At 43.6% G+C, this 15,000-nt stretch overlaps 1 protein-coding gene across 1 annotated transcript in view; it reads left to right on the top strand.

The window, feature by feature from the left end:
• The window catches only part of cxxc4 (CXXC finger 4), a gene marked incomplete at both ends in the record, with an annotated part of 58,120 nt that extends 48,303 nt beyond the window's left edge, over window positions 1–9,817 (top strand). The window contains one exon of the mRNA XM_083764815.1: window positions 9,773–9,817. Coding sequence (XP_083620941.1) covers window positions 9,773–9,817 — 45 coding nt within the window. The remainder of the gene's footprint in view (window positions 1–9,772) is intronic.
• Between the last annotated feature and the right edge of the window lie 5,183 nt (window positions 9,818–15,000).

Genomic DNA, 15,000 nt, shown 5'->3' on the forward strand with positions numbered 1-15,000 from the left:
AGGCATTACTGGTGATTATTTAAAATGTAACGTGTATCTAATTGTGTCAATATTTTGGTTAGTAGTCATCCCACTATAATATTGTGGGGCATTTATTGTCACAATATCGACATTGAGGTCGATATTTGGTTCAAGATATTAACGCACGCACGCACGCAACCACGCACAAACACACACACACACACACACACACACACACACACACACACACACACACACACACACACACACACACACACACACACACACACAGTTCCCTTGCACAAGTTTGGGGTCTTGTTATCAGCCCCAAAGTCACAGACAGTTTGAAATGCCCTGTGCTCCTGAAATTGTGAATTTGGGGTTATTTTTGGGGACGTAGGAAGGTAATTCCTCCTTACTTCCGTCCAATATTGGCTTTGTGTTAGGGTTGTTTTTTTCCCAGGGAAAGAGAAAGAGAGAGTGTGTGTGTGTGTGTGTGTGTGTGGGGGGGGGGTGTGCATGTGTGTGTGTGTGCGTGTGCGTGTGTCAGCGTGCATGCGTGTCAGGTTGTTATATATGCTCTGCAGCATTGCTGCCGGTGTTGACGCGAGGCTGAGGCGTTGCCACGCCGTCTTGATTTGAGGTGAAACCTCGGCTGTTGCTCCAGTGTCCCTGGTGTAGCACCATCAATCCTTTCCTTCTCTCTCTCTCCACCTGCCTTGCTCTCTCTCCCTCCCTCTCTCTCTCTCTCCATCCTCATTCTGTTGTTTTTCTCCCTATACTTTTTCTCTTTTTCTGCCTTTGCTTTTCTCTTTGTCCTTCCATGTCTTTCTCATCTCTGAATGCTTTAGCTCCCCGTCTCTTTCTTTCTTTTCTTCCCTTTTTGTTCTGTTCTGTTCTCTCTCTCTCTCTCTCTCTGCCGTCGTTCTGGTGGCTGATGGAGTGATGTCGAAGGCGTATTGCAGGCGTGTGGAGCGTGGCAGGGGGAGGTGGGGCGAGCGTGAACGAGCTGCTGGCGGAGCCCGGCGCTAATTGAGCCTTCTTTGTGCCTGGTCACAGTGCGCAGTGTGCTGGGGTGAGGGTGGAGGTGGAGTTGGTGGAGGGCTGTTGAGGTACAGCGGGCAGGGGGGGGGGGGGGGGTGGTGTGAGGGGTGAGGGTGGAGGGCTGCTGAGGTACAGCGGGCAGGGGGGGGGGTGAGGGGTGTTGGGGGTGTCTGTGGAGGGAATCCAAGCTGCACTCGAGAGCCCCTGCTGCCGAATCGATAACGAGGGAACTTAACAAAACAAGGGAGACATGCCAAGCGTCCAGATCAGGGTCATTATGGCCTCTGGTGAGCCACACTTCCACCGCGGGGATGGATCAATGGGAAAATATGGATCACGATAAACATTCTCATTCTCCCCAAGCCCCCCACCTGCCCGTAACAGCCCAGACACACTATTTCCTCTCATCCTGTTAACTCTAGCCTGCATGGTACACTATTGTGTTATAGACAGCAAATTGTCAGGCCTCCCCCCCCCCCCCCACCCCCCCTTGCTTTTGTAATTTGTTGGCACTCGCAGGATGTTCGTTTTGTCAAGGTTTAATTTTTTCTCTCCCTCCGGAGAGTGGTGTTTATTTCTTTCTTTCTTGTGTTTGTCTGCGTATTTCTGTTATTTTGTCTCAGGGACGCAGCTCCTTATAGCATTGTTTGGACGTTCCCTAATTGCGTGTGAACATAGAAACGCGCTAAACTGCCGATTAGTCTCGGTATCCTCTCCCCTCTTGAAGGCGGAGAGATCTCTCCAAGTTCTCTGGCTCCATGCATCCATTGCTGTTAGCATCTTTGAGTAACTTGTGTATTTCCCCCCATCATTGTAACCCAATTCTACTGTGGAAATAGGTTTTAAAATACTGAGCCTGTGGCTGCCTCCGCTCATATTAGATTTTCTACTGTCGTTGTTTTCCGCACGTGCGTCGTTCATTTCGGACACTTTATTATGTCTCAGTGTGTATAAATGTACTATGAATTCATAGGAGTTGAAACAAACAATAATGTGGTTTTGCACTATATGTTATGTTAACGTATCTACCGTTTATACTTATATGCTTTTAGTCATGTCTCAACCCCTTCATCTGTTCATCCATTAATCCTTATACTGTTGATACGTATCCACCCAGTAACTATGTGAGGCAAACACTCTCCTGAGATCCTGGGTGTTATGCACACCACATGCAAAAATAGGCACCCCATTCGCACCAAAGTCTTTACGCATTCTACCTGAGTCACGAGTGGTGCAACCACTCCAAGGAACAGCTTTGTCCTATATTATGTCCCAACCTATGTCCTAACCTATGTGACTATGTCCATGTGTCCCGATGTTTAGAGTACCAATAGGGGGTGCTGTTGCACCACTCACTTCAGACTGGTCTGAGTTCCCATAGACGTTTTTAACCCATTCTGACCTGAGATCAGATTCATACGAGGTTTCCGCCGGACACACACTGGTCTGATGAACCCATTCTGACCTGAGATCAGATTCTAAAAATGTCAGTCGCTCTTCGATTTTTCAAAAAATAGCAGACCTACAAGCTCGTATCGCGCCACTCGGTGGCGCGATACGAGCTTGTAGATCTGCTATTTTTCAATAGCTAAAGCATAACATGATGCCGACACCAAAATGGGTGCCCGGTCAGAATGGGTTAGTATCACGTAATATAAGAACTACAGAATTGTTATTTTTTTTGCAGACTGCCTGTATCAAATATAAGTCACGTAAGCGATACAGAACAATATTTCTGGTGTAATTTGTTTATTTCTGAGACGATTCTAAGATGTACCAATGTTATTCTCCATAGAAGAATTACTTCCGTGATCCAGGGGATGAACGAGTGATGTCAGGACTTCGATACTCTATACAAGTAGGCTACAAATCCTGTTTTCTGTTCTCTGTTTTCTTTTCAAACTTAAACTTAGAGGTTAGAGCCTGACCATAATTGATATATATATATATATATATATTGGCATATACACATACACACATGTTGTCTGATATTTGCTGATACAAAAAAAAATACAAAAGAATAATGCTGGAAAGAATTGCATTAGCTACACAAATAGAAATGTTCTATTTGTGTTTTATTTTCAGTTATTTATTTCAAGTGTACTGTATACATTATAAACACTGCAGTGCAGTGTAATAGTATTATAGCCTACAGAATATCCTGTCTGTCTGTGCGTGCGCGTGCCGAAAACATAGAGTGCTGTCACTGTGTGGGGACTAGTGGGGAGTAGGAACTTTCATCTCAATAAACGTGTAAACATTTTGCGCTGCTGTCTGTTATATCAGTGCGCTCAGCGCTGTGCCAGTGTGCCTCCATGCCCAAAAGAACAGTGTGTGGCTGCGTGCGTATAGTGAGAGAGCGAGAGAGAGAGAGAGGGGGGTCCAGTCCCAGACGGCACGACACATGCACGTTATGAGTATAATTTTATCACCATAGATTTCACTGTGTAGGCTAGTTTATGAATGGAACACATTGATAAAGGTCCCCCCTGCTGCGTTTCCAATTGCTGCGGATGACAGTGTGAAGGCAAACCGCAGCAAATTAAATAAGCAAGAATCCCAAATTCTCCGCCCATACGCATTTGAGTCTACCGAAGTATTAGGTCAGAATGTGAACAAAAAAATAAAAAATAAATGAATAAAAAGAAACAAAAAGAAAAAAAGAAACATAAACATAGAATAAAACACAAACAATTACCAAATAGACATTTGTGTAATATAGCCTACTGCATATACCTACTTGGGACATTGGAATTGATGCTGAGTTGATGCTGAGCTTATAGCAACTTTAACCGGTCACGTATGTCGGACTAACGTATGGTATGCCCCCCAGTTAAATTGGCACTCATAGAATAGACACAATTCACCCTTTGTCAAGTCCCGCCCCTGGTTGTGCCCCTCTTAGCACCAATTGGTTGCCATTGAACAAAAATCCTTTCTCTCCATCCACTACCATTCAAATAACATGTTTTTTCAGTTGCTTCATATTGATATTCTGTGCATCCAATTCTTATTTTAAACTTGGTGTCAGTAAAAAAAAGAACATCACAGGTGCAGCATGGTGACATGTTTGTTTTTGTTTTAGCAAATTTAACATAAACAAGGCGGAATGAGGGTGGAACAAGGCAGAAAGAGCCTGCTGCAGGTTAGTCAATCAGGGACCGATCAGAAGGCTGACAAACGGTGAATTGCCTGTTATCACGCTCTACAGCACCCCTTTTCACAGGAGCCATACCTAAAATATTTTTAACACCTCCTCTCATCATTGTAGTGAATATGTAGTGTTAGTAGAATTGTGCAGTGTTTCCCTTATGCTAGATTTATGCTTGTCTATACCACTACTATACCATGCGCCGCACACTGAAATTAGCCAACAAGCTCACATTGTTCTGCAATGCGACTCGTTTTTGAGCACTGGCATGCAACTACTGTAAGTATTAATTCAGGCTTCTGATTGGCAACCTATGACAGAGCTAGTTAGTCATACATTAGAATAGCCCCATATGTGCCCTCTCCCTACGCTCATTCTGTAGCTCCGAGATGAGGTCACACCCTGGGCCCCTCCCACCGCGGTTCAGAAACGTGCAAGTTTCCACAATACACGCTTCTTACCCTTTTCTGCACAATGAATCCAAAACGTGAAGGGGCAGAAAGGGTTTACACTAATTAAAATTCAACTAGCGATTTGAACCGAGCTTTCACGTCCCGTCTTTTGTCAGTCGCTTCCATGTTTTTCAAGGAAGTTGAAAAGCTTTAGCGCCTCCCCGGCGCCTCCCCTGGTCGAAAATGTCCAACTGACTTCAGTTCACTCGACATGCACGCGCACAATCACGACTTCCTTGAGAAACATGGAAGCGACTGACAAAAGACGGGACCTAAAGGCTCGGTTCAAATCGCTAGTTGGATATTCTTGGGCGTTGCTAAGTTTGAATTAGTGTAAACCCTTTCTGCCCCTTCACGTTTTGGATTCATTGTGCAGAAAAGGGTAAGAAGCGTGTATTGTGGAAACTTGCGCCGTTTCTGAACCGCGGTGGGAGGGGCCCAGGGTGTGACCTCATCTCGGAGCTACAGAATGAGCATAGGGAGAGGGCACATATGGGGCTAACATTAGAATAGATCCACAGGTCTAGTTGCTCCAGGTGTATTCTGGGATTCAATTCCACCTTGCCTTCTGTAGTTTTTTCAACCATGACTTGCTTTTAAAGTATGAAACGTTTACAATGTTACAGGTATACTGTTACATACCTGGCCTAGATACCAGATACACAACAAAAATACAGGGGAGACACAGTACTCAAATGAAATATAAATATATTAAGTAATCAAAATAAGGAATTAAATGGTCAAATCAGGAGCAAACAGATGAGGTGTGAAAATCAGTAGTCAGTAGTGTAGTGCGTGTATGCATGAGTGAAATGTATGTGTGTGCATGTTGTATGTATTAACCCAAATGCTGAAAAAGGTGCATGGTGGGAGAGGAGCAAGGGAGGCGTCCTATCATCCGACAGAGCATTGCTCCAAAGGAGCAATGCTCCGAGGTGCGCTGCAGGTCGGGAGAGGGTTGCGGTTAGGTTTAGGTGTCTGCCCCAGGGGAGGTTAGGGTTAGGGTGAGGGAGGAGGTAGGTTGTCGTTCGGACCAATGCTCCGTCGGATGAAAGTCATACACCCGAGGAGCAAAGGAGAACTGAAAACAACAGAGCTGAGGAAAGAACTTGGGAAGCAGGCTTATATAGGGCGTCGGCACCGGGCCCAGGTGCCGACACTTGGCTGATTGATCATCATCATCATCCTTAGCTCTGCTCCCCAATCCTCTGAAACACAAGGAGAAAGGGAATAAGGAATAGCAAAGCAAATGAAGTGAATAATAAATATAATATAAAGCTACACCAGACCACCTAATATAAGATACCATACTTCAATATAATACCATATCCTATACCATATACTATCCCATACTATATACAGGGAACCGTCACATATACCTTCTCAATTCACCAAGGAAGGAGTACTTCTCAATGTTGGGTCACAACCCACAGTGGGCTTTGAGAAACCCAGTGGACTCTGATGAGAACAACGTAGGCTAGTGTATTAATCTGTGAGTGTTCAAATGTAACCAAAAGGACCCGTAAGTGACCCTTCTGCGTCCACCCGTAAGGGTTCATTAGGTTACATTTGTACACTCCCAGAGTTTCAAATAGGTAGGCTATATGGGTGCATTTAGGTACACTGTAAAATAAACATACTTGTCATACTGTGGCTAGCTGTGATATGACAAGAGAGTGACATTCGGATTTCCAAGCAGTATCAAATTATAACAAGCAAACATCCATTGATGTATATGAATGAAAATGTTCTGTGCTCAGTGTGTAAATATACTGTACATATGTTAATCCTGCCAACATTTGTGACCAAATTTGACTGGGAGACTGCCATTGGATTTTTTTTTAATTTTAGTTTTTTCATTTCATATCAAAGCAGGGAATCATAGCTTCAAATTGACATATTGGTTGTTCAGTTTGACCCACCAGTTTTGGAGATATGGCTTATAGAGTGATGTCTTGCAGAAAACAGCGAGTTGAGAAAACAGGCTTGAAAGGTTCACTTCTGTGGTCTCTAACATTACACCTAGCTACATGTTTAAGCATTTATTTCATATTTACATGTCAATTTCAGCTTTGACACTTTTTTCAGACATACTCTAGTATGTGAAGAGTCTGCCTGTGCTATTAACTCATTTTGAAAAAAAGGAAAAAAAAGGTTTTTCTCCTCTGGTGAAAAGCTGGAATGTGTGCGATGGCAGTCTCTCAGTCAAATCTGGTCACATTTGTTCTGATTTAGATAGAAAGGATGGAAACGTCATAGTTAAAGCATAGTGCAATGCAGTTTAACCCTGGCAACTTGAAAATATTTCTATTTCACCATGAAATAAGCCTGTTGCCAATATCTTGGGGGTTTGCTTTTGACTTGGCAGTCTTTGTACTCTGCTGTGCTGTATTATTATCTTGAAAGGATCATTTAACTCGCAGGATGTGGTGTTAAAAATAATGCTACAACTCAGTTTGATATCTCTAGATTTACATATCAAGTGAATGAATGACAGCAAAATAAACACCTTTAGCTTGTTTGAAGGTTTTGAAAATGAAAATGATGGTGAAAAATATTTACCATTGGTGTATTTATTGTGTTGTGTTTTCTGTGTTTTAATCTCAGTACAGTGAAGTCAGGGGCCACATAAGCAATTATAAATTCAAATTATTTTCCATTCCATTGTGTCCTATGGTATTCTGTTCTATAAATCTACCTGTGGACAATACTTACGTTGTGGCTTAACATAGCTAGCCTGGCATATTGTTCTTCACTTTGCTTATGATAGAGAGCAAAATCTGTTTATTTAGTGGAGCCGTCGGCTTATACCAGGTCACTGTTGTACAGACTAGGCTACCTGTGGTCTTGTATCGGTCTATTGGAGGTTATCAGTCGAATTAAAACACTCAAAGGTTAGGGTTGGGGTTAGGTAGAGTAGGTACCACCAGAAACCTGCAGTAGCCTAATCCTGGTCTCTAAACTACCTCTGACCAGCCGGGGCGCCTGATGGAGGGTAAAGGAACTGGTCGGAATAACGTGTTCCTTCCACGCGCTACAGCTAGGAGAAACTCCCCCCTGTCAGGTGAAAAGAAGCAGCTTGGACATGCATATGTAGAAGGAAGCATGAGGTCAGTCTGCTGCCCCCCCCCAGGTTGGCAGAGGAAGTGTAGCGCCCAGGATTACATTAGATTGACACTGGGTGAAAAAATGGGTTTCAAACTCGTGGGATAAAAATTGAAAGATTGTTGATTGAATACTTTATTAACCCATTCTGAACGGGCACCCATGTTGGTGTCAGCATCATGTTATGCTTTAGCTATTGAAAAATAGCAGATCTACAAGCTCATATCGCGCCACCGAGTGGCGCGATACGAGCTTGTAGGTCTGCTATTTTTGAAAAATCGAAGAGCGACTGACATTTTTAGAATCTGATCTCAGGTCAGAATGGGTTTAATCAGACCAGTGTGTGTCCAGTGGAAACCTCGTATGAATCTGATCTCAGGGGGTTAACAAGATTATTAAGAGTACAGTAGTACTGTCAAATGTTATGGCACTGTTGCCCCTCACTGCAGCACAGTCATATAGGGTACAGTATATGAAGCTGTGCTTCTCAAAGCTTGTAAATGAGATATTTTTGGCTTATTATGTTCACCCCACAATATGACACTTATTATTAAAATGTTAAACAAAACACAATTTAAAAAAATCTATTGGTGGTGGTGGACGACTTTGGTTGTTTTTATGTCCCTGACTATACCAAATGAGTTTTTCCCCAAAAAGGGGAGGCTGTCACTGACTGAGGGGATTGGTGTGGGAGACATGCAGAAATGGAGGAATGGGGAAGGGAGGGGCGGGGGGGGGGGGGGTGGCGAGGGAGATTGGCGCTGGCTCAAATTGAAATGATGCTCTGTTCCCCCTCACTGCGGCTGGAGCTCTCAGTAATTAACCCATTCTGACCTGAGATCAGATTCATACGAGGTTTCCGCCGGACACACACTGGGTCTGATGAACCCGTTCTGACCTGAGATCAGATTCTAAAAAATGTCAGTCGTTCTTCGATTTTTCAAAAAATAGCAGACCTACAAGCTCGTATCGCGCCACTCGGTGGCGCGATATGAGCTTGTAGATCTGCTATTTTTCAATAGCTTAAAGCATAACATGATGCCAACACCAAAATGGGTGCCCGGTCAGAATGGGTTAAATGCCTCATTGTTGCTTCTTGGGAATTGGTATTGAATATTTCATCCTGCGTAATGATTATTTGGGTGTGGGTGGGACGTGGATAGTGTTTCACCTTGGCTTGTTTCTTTGGTGAAATATCAAATATCCTGTAGGTAAAAATAGCCGATTCGGTTGCTCGACTTTTTTTTTTACACTTTGCATCCATTGACATCATTTTTAAAGATGGAGTGACGTTTTTTTCCCCCCATAAAACATGGTCATCAGGTACTATACTTGGAGAAAGATTTTTTTTCAAAAAGTGTACCGAAAGGGTTAAAACTATATTTTTATGTGGCCTGTTGCCTGGTGGGTGTTGATGGGTGATGATCCACCTGAACTGAAGCCGCACCCACAGCTGTTGTTGTATGATAAAAGGGGAGGGGAGTGGGGAGTGGATGGTATTGTGATGTCACTTTATCACTGTCATTTCGATTGGGCCTTTTGACCTGGGCCTCGATTGGGCCTTTAGAGAAACCAAAAATACACAGGAAGACAAATTTCAATTATAATGTTAACTCCATAGACACATACAAATCAGGAAAAAGTACGTAAATCATGGCACTCCATCTTTAAATGTTTAAATGTATGGAAAAAGGTTGACTAATACACAAATAGATAGTTGTTTTACTTTCAGTGACTTTGCTATATGGCTACAGTACATAAAGCAGGTATCCAGGGACCTATAGAGGGGTCCTGGATGGGGTCCCCAGCTATAGGGAAAAAGGGGTCCCCAGCTAAGGAACAAAATGAAGACTTACAGGTCTGTAACTCTGAGAGTGTATAAGTATTGAACCAAATAGACCGTTAAGGGTCAATAATTTCGTTCAATACGTACAGTATACTACAGAGTTATGGGGTTGTACATCAAGGGGTCCTTGAAATGACAAAGTTTGAGAATGACTGGCATCAGCCGAGAAAGCTGCAAAGTAACACTGTGTCCTTCACGTTATGTCTCCCGCAGAGAACGCCAGTCAACACCGGTGAAGCTTTCCGCTGGTTCTTCTAGAGCAGCCAACCATGGCCACCGACCTCCCGGCTCCCGCACACCACAACACTCCGGCCACACACGCACACGCTGACACGCACACGCACACACACACACACACACACACACACACCGTACACATCACAGGAGGGTAAAGGTGGGACTCAGACTTTCTGCCAGCAGCTCTTGAGGGGCTGTCGTCCCCCCCCCCCCCCCCCCCCTAACACCACCATAACCACCGCCCCCCTCCCCCACCCGCCCACCTCACCACAGAAGGAGATGACGACGAGTGGAAGACAAGAGAGAGGCGGACAAAAAGATGAATGAAAAACATTCTGGTGTTGGTTTAGACGCTGTAATTTCCTTTTCAGTGTAATTATTGTACCTTTTGACAGTATCATAATGTATATTTTTGGTGTCTATGAATGTGTTTTTCAGTGTCGTGGCTGTAGCGAGTTTCTTTTTTTTTTTCTTTTTTTTTTCCCCACTTTTTTTCTTTTTGTTTTACAGCCGGCATCCTATGTAAAGGACTCAATAGACAATCATAACAATCATCCTGAATCCGTCAAACCGAGGAGGAGGAGGAAGATCAAACACATGATAACGGGGGGACGAAAAAAACCTGTGACCACCCACTCTACTCTGGAGCAATAATCTCTACCACTGATTATTCTTCTTCCTATATGTTTCATTTCAGTTAAACTTTTCAATTATCGCATCAAGCCAAACTATCTTTACCCAGTTCTGTCTTTTGTTTTTTTTCGTTTGCAAGCCATTCCTTTTTCTCTATAGCGTGCACCTCTGGCAATGCGATCTTCAGAGGCACAATTCACACGGATGGTGGCAGCATGGGTTCTTTGGTGGCTTCGTGTTAAAAGGGGTCCTCTTCATGTCAACTCCACCACGGTACTACAGGGCACATTGTCTTGTGTGGCGAGTTGCACTTGTATAAAGGGAAAGAGGAACGTATAACACTCCATTGTAATGACACAAGATGGTCAACATTAGCGCCGGTGCAGGCTGCTCTCTGATGGTGAACTTCTTGTGGAATTGTGTATTATGATTCTTCTAACATAACTGCAAAAAAAGACCAACCTGATCATATTTCTGTGGTTTTGTTTTTGGAACACTATAAAGGTTGTACACAAAAACTGTCTTAAGAGGTATAGAGATTAATGGCAGTAAAAAGAGATTGTAGGTTATGTTTAAAGACATTATAGTACAGTATACATATGATGTTCTGGAGTTAAAGTGACAGCCTGGGACCTTTTCTTCTGCGGACAGCAGAACAAAACCTTTGTCCTCCCACGGAGTAACGGTTACACATTCCAAATGAAAGATCACTTCAATAAGTTACTCATTGTCTTTAAACCCTATTGTTGCATGTGTAAATGTGTTTTGGTTTTAAAGATTACTAAGAATTTGTATATTGTTGTTGTGATGCTTTTATGTGTTAAAATAAAAAAAGGACTTCTGAAAAAGAAACCCCAGCGAAACCCAGTGAAAATATTTCAATATTTAAAGGAAATGCACACTTTATCGCCACATATATATATATAGTCAATAGAAATTCAAAAACAGACAAGCTGATCAGCGATCAATCAAGATCACACACACACACACACACACACACACACGCGCTAGCACACGCACACTGCAAAACAATAATCGGCAGATGGAGCAACCAGGCGAAGGAGATTCGGGGTGAGAAATATATAACAGCCTTGGGTTGCCTCCCCAGTCACGTATTCCCTGGAATACTAAAAATGTAGCATGGAGAAGAGCAGGTTCCCAGCAGCAGGCAGGCAGCAGGCTTTAACACATTCTGACCGGAGATCAGATTCATACGAGGTTTCCGCCGGACACACACTGGTCTGATGAACCCATTCTGACCTGAGATCAGATTCTAAAAATGTCAGTCGCTCTTCGATTTTTCAAAAATAGCAGACCTACAAGCTCGTATCGCGCCACTCGGTGGCGCGATATGAGCTTGTAGATCTGCTATTTTTAAATAGCTAAAGCATAACATGATGCCAACACCAAAATGGGTGCCCGAACAGAATGGGTTAAAGGACTACTGAAATCCCATGGGGTTTTGTCATGCTGGAATGCACTTGGGGGAGGAGGGGGTGGGGGTGCTGGGGTGGGGTGGGGGCTGAGTGAGAGGAGTGAGGATGGTGATGGTGAGGTGGGGGGGGGGGGGGGGGGGGGGTAAAGACGGGGGGGGGGGGGGGGGAGGGAGGGGTTGGGGGGCTGGAGCGAGACGCAGGCTCCCCGAGATGGCTTGTGCAATTGAGCGATTTCCGGGTGGGGGTGGGGGGTATAAAGGCGTGTGTGAGTGTGTTTGTGTGTGTGTGTGTGTGTGTGTGTGTGCGTGTATGACTGTGTGTGTGTGTGTGTGTGCGCGCGAGCATGTGTGTGTATATGTGTGTGTTTGGAGGGATGAGAAAGGCACAGTAGAAAAAGGAGGAAGGGAGGAAAAGGCACATATTTGGGCTATAAACTGAGAATAAAGTGGACTATAGGTGGAGCGAGGTTGGAGGAGGAGAGAGAGAGAGAGAGAGAGGGTCGTAGATGAGGAAGGACATACACACATTTGGGTTCAGGCTGGTGATAAGTGTGTGTGTGTGTGTGTGTGCGTGTGTGCGTGCGTGCGTGCGTGCGTGCGTGCGTGCGTGCGTGCACACTCGTGTTTGCATGCGTGTGTGCAACTGTGCATGCATATGTGTGGCACAGAGGAGAGAGAGAGAAAGAGACGGGCAAAGGCAGGCGAGAGGCGGTGGGAAATCAGGCGAGACCCTTCCCCTCTCGCCACATCACCACGTCCATTTTGACAATTGGAGCTGCTGGCTGTTTAGATGGAGGCAGGCAGACGTTTGGCAGAATTAACCGTTATGTAGCAACAGTGACAGCAGTGGGGAGGACTGAGGAGGTGAATGGCGATGGCAGTGGCAAACCCGCCAAAATCCATTGGACTGGGTGATCATAAGGCCATAATGTGCATCAAGGGGTACGGCTTGGCTTGGCTTGGCTAGGCTTGGGTGCAGGCAAGCTAGCTGGCTGGCTGGCTGGCTGGCTGGCTGGCTGAATAGTTTGGCTTGCTCATTGGCTCACGGCGAGACTGGTGAGATTAAATAACATCAGAGGCTGAGGCTCCCACTAATCCATCGCCCGCCTCCTTCCTCTGCTACGCGCGGCACATTCTGGAGCTGGGATTTTAAAACCCTCACAGGCTCCGATGGCGCTTCTGCTCTTCACACATGCAGGGAGCAGGGTTAGTGGGTAATGGTGAAGGACACACACACACACACACGCACGCACGCATGCACGCAAACATGCACGCACGCACACACACACACACACACACACACACACACACACACACACACACACACACACACACACACACACACACACACACACAGTAAATACGTGTTATGTCAATAATGCGTTATAAACATATCTGCTTATGTCCCTGTATAAATATAGTTATAAGCACTCATAAATAGTCATTGTAAAAATAATATAATGACTTATAAGGTAAAGTATTATAATATAGTTGTTTTACACTTTTGGTGTCATAATGTATAATTCTCATAGTTGTAATATATTAAATAATTGTTTTTAATAACACAAAATTGTTGTTTATGGCTTTTATTAGAGCTACATCATTAAATCATAAATGTGTAATATTCAATTTAAACGTTTACATTTTTGACAGAAAGGCTTTTGATAGGAGTCAAATGACATTTAAATGTAAAATCAAATTTGACAGGCATTATAATGGACATGAATGCACACATAGCCTTGTTGAGAACATTTCAAAAATCTTTTTAAAATGAAATACTCATATATACATTTTATATATGTGTTTTTGTTCCCCCACACATTGCACATGGCTTGCTTGTCGTACTACGGGTCCATCGGGTGCTCTCTCTTGATTTACCATTTACAATTTAAGCATTTAGCAGACGCTCTTTATCCAGAGCAACTTACAGTAAGCAAGGTAAACACATATATTACATCAAATGCAGAGACAATGTAGTGCCTCAGTAATTTAGGACCTTTGACCTGACCTTGGTACTGTGCGTGATATTGCCATGATACTGACATGATACTGACATGATACTGACATGATACTGACCATGATACTGACATGATACTGACCATGATACTGACCATGATACTGACATGATACTGACCATGATACTGACATGATACTGACCATGATACTGACATGATACTGACATGATACTGACCATGATACTGACATGATACTGACCATGATACTGATCATGATACTGACCATGATACTGACCATGATACTGACATGATACTGACCATGATACTACCATGATACTGACCATGATACTGACCATGATACTGACATGATACTGACCATGATACTGACATGATACTGACCATGATACTGACATGATACTGACCATGATACTGACCATGATACTGACCATGATACTGATCATGATACTGACCATGATACTGACCATGATACTGACATGATACTGACCATGATACTACCATGATACTGACCATGATACTGACCATGATACTGACCATGATACTGACATGATACTGACCATGATACTGATCATGATACTGACCATGATACTGACCATGATACTGACATGATACTGACCATGATACTACCATGATACTGACCATGATACTGACATGATACTGACCATGATACTGACATGATACTGACCATGATACTGACATGATACTACCATGATACTGACCATGATACTGACATGATACTGACCATGATACTGACCATGATACTGACCATGATACTGACATGATACTGACATGATACTGACCATGATACTGACCATGATACTGATCATGATACTGACCATGATACTGACATGATACTGACATGATACTGACCATGATACTACCATGATACTGACCATGATACTGACATGATACTGACCATGATACTGACATGATACTGACATGATACTGACCATGATACTGACCATGATACTGACCATGATACTGACCATGATACTGACCATGATACTGACCATGATGACATGATACTGACATGATACTGACCATGATACTGACATGATACTGACATGATACTGACCATGATACTGACCATGATACTGACATGATACTGACCATGATACTGACCATGATACTGACCATGATACTGACATGATACTGACCATGAT

This window comes from Protomyctophum parallelum (genome assembly GCF_964188405.1).
Source record: "Protomyctophum parallelum genome assembly, chromosome: 5".
Classification (NCBI taxonomy): Eukaryota; Metazoa; Chordata; class Actinopteri; order Myctophiformes; family Myctophidae; genus Protomyctophum; species Protomyctophum parallelum.